The 8,730-nt window shown below is 43.7% G+C and overlaps 1 protein-coding gene across 1 annotated transcript; it reads right to left on the bottom strand.

The window, feature by feature from the left end:
* Positions 1 to 1,095: 1,095 nt before the first annotated feature.
* COX7A2 (cytochrome c oxidase subunit 7A2) lies at positions 1,096 to 5,058 on the bottom strand. The gene is made up of 4 exons (XM_072142111.1): positions 4,900 to 5,058; positions 3,618 to 3,707; positions 2,343 to 2,427; positions 1,096 to 1,309 (listed from the first exon to the last, which is right to left on the bottom strand). Exons 1-4 carry the CDS (start codon positions 4,915 to 4,917, stop codon positions 1,251 to 1,253), a joined length of 252 nt encoding a protein of 83 aa, XP_071998212.1. The 5' UTR covers positions 4,918 to 5,058; the 3' UTR covers positions 1,096 to 1,250.
* Positions 5,059 to 8,730: the final 3,672 nt, after the last annotated feature.

Below are 8,730 nucleotides of genomic sequence, written 5' to 3'. Positions count from 1 at the left end.
CCGAACGGTATATGCTCCTAAACACCAGACACCGTTCCTCTGATAGAGCAAAATTTTATACCTTAACGGGGAGCCCATCCCCCTAGCTGGTGGCTCTGCTGCGCTCGTTCTGGCGCTCCGAGGCGCGTCTGACGTCACTTCCGGTCGCGGCCGGAAGTCGTCATCGGCCGCAAAGAACTCCTGGGAATGGAGTTATCCGCGCGGCCTCGCGTAGGCCCCATTCGGCTGCTGGAGAGGACCGCTGTCCGGATCATCGAGGGACCAGGGAGGGAAGGACCCGGCCGCGGACCCGATCCAGAGGGGAACTACGACCTGCAATAGGCCGGCGTAACCCCGGTAAGTTTCTTCTCTAAAAAAAAAAAAAAAGAACATGCTTTCCCCCCCCCCCCCCTTAGGAGGAGAGGAGCCTCTCTGACCTATCCCCTGTAGGGACAGGAAGACACTGGCGGGAGGATGCGGGTGGGAGGCTTTTAACCTCTCTGCTTCCTGTCCCTACAGAGGTCAAGGGGCATCCTCCAAGTGGGACGTATTGGAAAGAAATGATATGTGTAAGGGTAGACTAAAAATAAACCTCCTCTGGCGCTATAGAGTCACAGGCCTCTGTTTGTATACAGATGCAGGTGTTGCTGTACTGGCCACGGCCAAGCCATGCGTACAGTCAGCACCATCCTGCAGAGCGTTCCACACCATTTCAGGCATTCCTATAGTGTGTTTGACAAAGGCCCTGCGCAGTGAACACTTTATTTTCAATAAAGATCAACTGCGTCTTCTACAGTGGTACACAACCTTTACTTTATTATACATATAGGGTTAGGATCCCTAGGTTTGATGCACAACTTCACTTGTGTCAACGCGAAGCTTTTTATTTTTACAACAACTTTCAGGCGGCTAGTATAAGGGGTTTATTTTTGCATCACCCCTAGTCATGCATATAAAAAGCTAAAAAAGACGAGCATGCTGGTTAGAGGTCACAATAGGTGGAGAGGTCTGTCTGCAATAGAGTCAGGAATTGCCTGTACTCCGCTGCCATTAACCAGTTCAGTGAGATGGTATACCAGACATACCTTTTCCTACAGAAAATAAAGACATCTGAGATGGTAATGCAAAGCTGCTTTATTCATGGCAACTTGTACAGTACTTTTTAATAAATATTGTTCCCATCATTTAAAGAGGTCATTATGACAAGGACAGAACAATCCCTGATGCATCACATAGAACTGGACTGGTTTTGGAAATGACTAAAGGTGGAATTAATTCTGCTTTTTGGGGAATGAGGCTTTGACAATCTCAAACAAGGCATAACCCGTTCCTAGAATGAGAGGAAAAAAAATGTAACTTTTTTGTTCAACACAAGAAAACAGAAGTCAATAATCCTTGGCATCTTATAAAATGGAGCATTAACACCAGCATATGATCATATCAGGAAGAGGAGGGCTCTATGGATTCCCACCTTGATCAAGAACCAAGTAGAGTTCTGTGTCACGGGCCGAGCACACTGCAAGGAGGGGAATAAAGCCTTGCTTACCCCTCTAAACTGAAGAGTGGATATGGAAATCACTTCCAGTACTGTCATGGATCAATATGGTGCAAGTAATGCCATCTCCAACCATGTGGTAAGCCCATGACACTGTATGGTCTTTGATCACACTGAAGATGCCCTTATACTGTTGACATTCCTTAAATGAGACATTAGATGCAAGATCTGCTTTAAATGATACACAATTGGTCCGATTGTTGGGTTGGGCTGCCTGACCCAGACATATTGCTGGATCGACACCCTTAGCAACTAGCCATGGAAGGTGTCCAGGTCAGGTGGCTGAGCCCAACTATCTGGTCCGCTCATCTCTAGCTACAATCAATTTCCAGTCTTATAAAAGCTTAATAGACTTTTGTATTAGAGGTTAAGGCATATAAGGTAATCCATTGATGCCATGTTCTGGGTGAGAAAACACCAACCATAGGGCTCTTGCACTCAAATGTGTGCAGCCCATGTTTATGTGCCTTATACAGAAATATAATGCAAGGTCATTCCTTCGGCTGGTCAAGCAGCTCTACCAGAACTGTAATAGTTAACACGACCTTGCATTATATTTCTGTATAATGTAGGGACCCCCCTATCCTCTGCTAGTCCAAGAGCCCTTATACCCATGGCTCTTTTAGGGCAGGTTCATGGAAGACATTCCCACATTTATCCCAACTGAGCTCCACCTTCTGGACACTGACAAGCAGAAAATGCCTCCCAGTCCGAGGCAATTATTGCTGCAGTGAACCCCTTTGACAAGAGTCAATCAGTTTCACAACTAATATTGAGTACATTCTAAATAAATTGTCCTCACACTCACCAAATACTGTTAGAGCCATGGTCAGCCTGTATAACAAGAGATCTCCGGTTCCTGCCTTTAGATGAACGGGAACACCATTATCTTCCTGCAAGAAAACAGTCCTTAGTCACTTCGGTCATTGTCATTTTATAATTCACAGTGAAAGCCGACTCATTTCAATACCATCATACAGAGAAACTCACTACAGTAAATGAGGTTAGGACCTTCTGTTTGGGGAGGGGGCTAGATGTGCCTGACAGGTTGCCTTCAAGTAAAATTTGTATGCAAGTCAGAAGAGGTATATTTTGTAAATAAGTAATGAAGGATAAAGCTTCAATGCAGACAACTTACAGTAGACCACTTTAGCCTGAGCCTAAATTATAGTAATCTTCCAGCATCCAGAAAGCTTCTCTAGAGGTCACAGTGGCCAGAGAGACAACTAGGAGCAGTCTAAGTTAGATGTTCTTAAGCCAGGGACTGCCTGTATACGATATTCCAATTGGTATTGCAATGAAATTGAAAGCTGGTAAAAAATTACACATGCAGTACAAATGGAAAAAGAAACTTCATAGGGCAGTGAAAGCGGATTTTACTACATTGCAGTATATTGGATCATGATAAGTGGTAAGAGCGCCCTCTCCACACAGCCCTAACAATGCTACACTGCAATAATATGGGATGCATCGTAAAGTACTCAGTCTTAATCACTTGACACCATCTATTAGTTGGTCTAGAGTGTCCCAGAAAACTGCACCAACATTTTGTGGCATTTGCATCATTTTTGGCCCACAAGCTTTTCCCTGTGATGCCACAGACTCTTTTCTAAATAGAATGATAAAGTGGATAAAATGGTGCATGCCATTCAACAGTTATTTGACACAAATTTCAACAGATTTCTGTCAGGAGCAATTGGATAAATCTCTCACAAAGTTTATACTTAAACCTTCAGTCTCCTGTGAAGGGTGTATGGAGAAGGTCACTGTACAGGGCAGGAGCCTTCTGTATTATACAGAAGCTTCAAAGTTTCTAGAGCCTGATGTATCAAAGGTTCAAAGGGGACACTATAAAACTGCATTAGTAGTTTTACAAAATTGCGGTCGAGCAGCAATGTACACAGAGTCTCAGACTGTAAGCTCTTGTGAGCAGGGCCCTCACTCCTATAGTTCCATGACTGTTTGTACTCTAATGTAATTATATATTTGCATATATACCCTATGATTTGTAGAGTTCTACAGAATTTGATGGCGCTATAAAAAGATTATCATTATCAACATCTAGGTATAAGGAAGTGCTTACCTGAAACAGCTTCTGCTTTTCAGGAACCTTGTTTTGCAGTGACCTCCTGGAGGAGCTGCTGATGGTCCTCTGAGAAACCTGACGTAGGGCCTGGAACAGGAGATTGACAAGTCTTTTAACATATGGCCCAAAAGGTGCTCAATAACAGCCCATAATCCCATAGCATATCAACAATTGTATTTTCTGTTTTACACTTTTAAAGGGGTTGCACAAATAGTATGAAAAAGGCAAAGGGAATTATCAGAAAGGGGTTATGTTTTGCCAAAAGTGGGTTTGACACAAGTGGAAACGAGTGAAAATTTCCCACATTTTCTAATATAAATCTCTGCAATTCTGATGGGAATGTTGAACTATACAGCCGTAAACTCTTACAACTTTAGACACTGAAATAGTGCAGTATAAGGCTGTTAGTGCGTTTTAGATGGTCTGCACAGGGTCTATAGAAGAAGTGGTATCTATTTGGGGACAGTGCACAAAATACACAGCATATGACAACATGACCCCCAGCAGCCTTGCTAGCCAAGGTAATGTAATGACATTGAGTGCAGAGTGCACAGGATTAATATAAGAAGCCCAGCCACAGATGATGTAGTATAAGAGAACATCTCCAGCAGCCTGGTAACAGTTATATATACATAAGAAGCCCGGTCACAGATGACAGGAGTATATAACATGCTATAGTAATGACATTGAGTGCAGAGGGTGTACACAAGAAGCCCGGTCACAGATGATAGTGGTCTATGAACACACTTTTCAGCAGCCCTGACACATAGGTGTTGGCAGTCACAGAGTGTACAAGGTCTATATAAATTGCCAGGTCGCAGATGACATAGTGATATATAACGTGCCCTGACACATTGAAGATTGCAGGGACAGAGAGCACAGGGTCTATATAAGAGATATCTATATGTGACGACAGAAGTATATAACAAGCTCTCCAGTAGCCCTGACACATAGCAGATAGTGCACATGGTCTATAAGATATCTGTATGTCATGACACAGTAGTGTACTTCATGCCCTCCAGCAGGGTATAGTGATGACACCGAGTGCACGTACACAGAGCAGGGGTCACCCCGCACTTCTAGCTACACACCGGGAGGACATGCACAGCCACAGCTCGGTGGGGCTATGCGCAGCACGGTAACACGGTGCATGGCGCTGCACGGATATAACCGGGCTCTCCTCGCCCCCTACTAAATCCCTAGCACACGTGTGCGCACAGGCCGGAGATAGGTGCACGTGCCCTGCATGGAGACCTGGAGCAGAGGCCGGTGCCGTTACCTGGAGGTGACGGAACATGGTGCCGCTTCTTGTCTCACTGTCTCCTGTGCGACTCCTATAAAAGGACAAGGACACCGGATAACCGGAAAAGGAAGTGGAATTTAGCCGGAAACGCGACACTGGATCACGTGGTGCCAGGAAGGCGGGGCCAGGCTGTGGACGTGACTGCAGGTGTATATAGTACAGTGGTGGCAGGAGGCGGCGGCTCGTGTTCTAGTCTCGCGCATGTCCTGGAGGTCCAGTCATACAGTTGTGGCAGAACTTTGTTTTAGATATTTCCAGCACATGAAAATGTGCAGAATGTGAATATTTCACTCTGACAGTAATCTTTTACTTTCTCAGGGACTGCAGATGGCATTCATCCCTTTAATGACACCTCCATTGACTAGTGAACATGTACAAATACATAATCTCCATATATACTTACTGAAAGCTGATACTGGCCCACAACCAGCTCAACCAACAATTATTAACGTTATACCCATTAGAAATGGTGATAAATGCGATTTTCTATTCTAGTTTTTCTTCAGTTGCATTGCACAAGTATAAATTAAACTATAAATGAGGAATTACTGTAATTGTAGTGAGCCATAGAATAAAGATAATATTTTATTTTCATGCTACAGTGAACACCCCGCCACCCCAAAAAAAAAATGCTAAAAAGCCGACGAGACCTGCGACAACTCCAGAGAGACCACATTTTAGTTGGTCCCCTGGTATATTCCACCTCCTTATACGCAACATATTCACAATTTACGTCCAACCTTTGTTGTGAATTCATTTCAGTAAAATAAATTATTGTAACAACTGTCAGGTCAAATTGTTTTGTGTACCCCTCCATTATTTAATTACAGGATGTAGTTTGCAAACTTCGGGCACTTGTTGGTTTTACATTTTTTTAGGTTTTCTAAGTTCTGCCTGGTGCTTTATTTTATTCTAGCTATTGTTTAGGACCACATGTAGGGCTTTTTCACGTCCGGAAACATGACTTCCTAATCAGAGACTTGACATTTCACAGTGGCACAAACTGGGTATCACATAACGGGCACCGAACTTTACAGAAATAATTTCCATCTTGGACATCCATTGCACATCATATCTGGAAACCACTTGTATGTTCAAAATTCTCATTTCACATACAACATATATACATATATAACAATTACACACATTAAAAAGTAAAGCCCCCCCTATACCTATATATTTTGAAGAACAGACAACCTGGCGATTGCATTTGTGTTGCCAACAGTTGAAAGCATGTACCACCTTCATGCAACTTTTTGAAAAACACAAATCAATTAAAAAGAAAAAAAATAATGAAAACATACATTTCTGCATAGAGGTTTACTCACAGAGAGATTTTTTTTTTAAGTCATTTATTTAAAATACAATACTCAACATCAACAAGAATTAACACTCCCAATAATGATAAAGGAATCCGTTTTTAACCATACAAAAGTTTAGTGTAATACTACATTCACGTGCCATTTTTTTGATACGTTCAGCATATACACCAGGAAAGTTGTGGCTTATATACTGAGGGTATCCATAGACTATAATGGCAGATCGGGGGTATTTGTTTTGCCTGCGTCTGCTTAGTATATGTTGTAGCTTCGTTTTCCCTCCTGCTGCTGAGCAACATAAATGCTCAGCGGAGGCCACTCTATGGCATCTATCCCGGCCTCTATGTAAGGAAAGCTAAGTCATTTGAGTGACAACCTGAACATTGGCATCAGCCAATCACTCCCTGAATGAGTATACAGTGTGATAGCTTCTAACCATCCGTTGTGAGGATTAATTTGGAATCCACCTGACGTATCCTTACAACAGAGGGCAAAATGTGAGTGTGACTTGTAGCCTGACCATACCTGTGTGTGTAGTTTCAGTGAAAAATGAAGTTATAATTTATCTCTGTAGCACTTGCAAGGGCTCTGGAAGGATCATTCATCCTGAAGAGCTTTCTGCTATCTGCTCTGTTCTACAGCCCTCCCCTCTGCAACCAGTAGAAGTTGTATCAGGATTTGGTTGGACACTTACAGCAGTCACTAGTAGCAGAAGGCACTTTTCAAAGTCCATATCTATCACCGTCTACAGCTTTGTATGATCAAATCTGACGATGGAGTCTCTTCAACTCCTTGCTGCAAATGGATGTACTATTACTGCGTCATGTGTCAAACTGTATGGAGAGGGCTCATCGGCTTGCATATTTTTATTTTACCAGTGGAGTGGGCAGACTTTAAAATGAAAAAAATCTGTTGTACTTACCCACTCTGGTGCTCCGGTCCAGCACTATGCCTCTCATCATGCCCGTCTGTATGACGTCACCACCACAGCGCTCCCTGTGCTGCCTTTGCCTAGGGCAGTGATGGAGAACCTTTTAGAGACTGAGTGCCCAAACTACAACCAAGACCCAATTATTTATCGCAAAGTGCCAATACAGAAATTTAATTTGTTATTTAAACTCCCTTATCTGTCACAGCCTTCATTGATACCAGCACCCTGGTATTTGGATAATCATTGTAGCTTTGCTCCAGGGTCCCATAAACAGGAATAATTGTCAGGGCCAGAGCAGAGCTACAATGATAATCCAGATCTGTCCACACCTTCCCACTCCTCCAGTAGTCTCAGTTAGCACTGTCACTTTAAAATAGAACTGAGCGCAGCAAGTCCTGACCTCTCTGGGACTGTAGGAAGATACCTGAAGTCATCTCTGGTGATGGCCTGAGTGCCCATAGAAAGGGCTCTGAGTGCCACCTCTGGCACCAGTGCCATAGGTTAGCCACCACTGGCCTAGGGGTTACACTGACCACAGCCAGGAACTGCAGCGGCTGCTGCTCTGGTGGTGATATCACTGCTGCGCCTCTGTATACATGGAGATCAGGGGTGATTGGGGGCACAGCGCTAGGCCGGAGCACCAAAAGGGGGTAAGTACAACTGCTTTTTTGTTTTGACGACCCCTAACCCCTCAGTAGCTTAGGGTTAGTGGGACTACTTAGGGTTACTAACCACATTACGTTCCCTGTCTTGGGCTTGTAGAGATTTCTCCAGAATCTGGCATATTTTCTGCCACAAACTAAACCAATTACAAGGGTACATTTTCATGAACGTGTTAGCGCTACTCACTCCTCCGCTCTCCATAGAGCAGCCGCTGTAACATGTGCAGGGTCACCATGCGGTGAGACGTGTGCTCATTGCACTGTGACCTGGTGCCATAGACCTCAATACGGTCTTGTGAATGAGCCCTTAGGTGGTATAAAGTTAGACTAGAAAGTAAGATTTATTACACAGAATCAGACAGCGTGATAACTCTAGTGTAGCAGAAGACCGCCGGCTGTGATTAAACAGAAGTGTCTGAGAGAGAAACTGTTCTGGTTGCTCATGGCAACCAAATTTAGTTTTGTAAGCTGCTGTGAGAAAATGAAAGCTGACTTCTGATTGGTTGCCATGAGCAACTACAACAGTTCTCTCTGCTCTAAGATTCTTCTAAAAAAAAAAATTTCCCAACATGTTCAATACTGCCCAACGTTATCTGTGTGTTCTATACTTCCATTAGTGTGGTATTCTTTCTAGTAAAAAGATAGGGTGGGCTCAAGGTACTCCAGTCTGACCCTGCACAGAGCCATCATTCTGCCGTACCTCTGAGGACATCACCACCTCTACCAGCCTTAGGCTACAGGTATCATTGTGCTATCCATTGGTTAAACCTATAGCACACAGACAAATGCTTTTCTATGGGCTCCCATACAAAGCCATAGTTTTCACAGCCCCACGCATGAGCCAACTGCCCGAGCTACAAGGCAGGCACATTATATACTGTTTGGGGGCCCTTAT

This window comes from Engystomops pustulosus, chromosome 3, assembly GCF_040894005.1.
Source record: "Engystomops pustulosus chromosome 3, aEngPut4.maternal, whole genome shotgun sequence".
Lineage (NCBI taxonomy): Eukaryota > Metazoa > Chordata > Amphibia > Anura > Leptodactylidae > Engystomops > Engystomops pustulosus.
The sequence above is the reverse complement of the archived record's forward strand: the minus strand, read 5'-3'. Positions and strand labels throughout refer to the sequence as shown.

Coding starts and splice junctions, on each gene's coding strand:
- COX7A2 (XM_072142111.1), bottom strand. Junction 2,428..3,617: donor AAAAGCAGAAGCTGTTTCAG/GTAAGCACTTCC, acceptor GTTTTCTTGCAG/GAAGATAATGGTGTTCCCGT. Junction 1,310..2,342: donor CATGGCTCTAACAGTATTTG/GTGAGTGTGAGG, acceptor CTCTCATTCTAG/GAACGGGTTATGCCTTGTTT.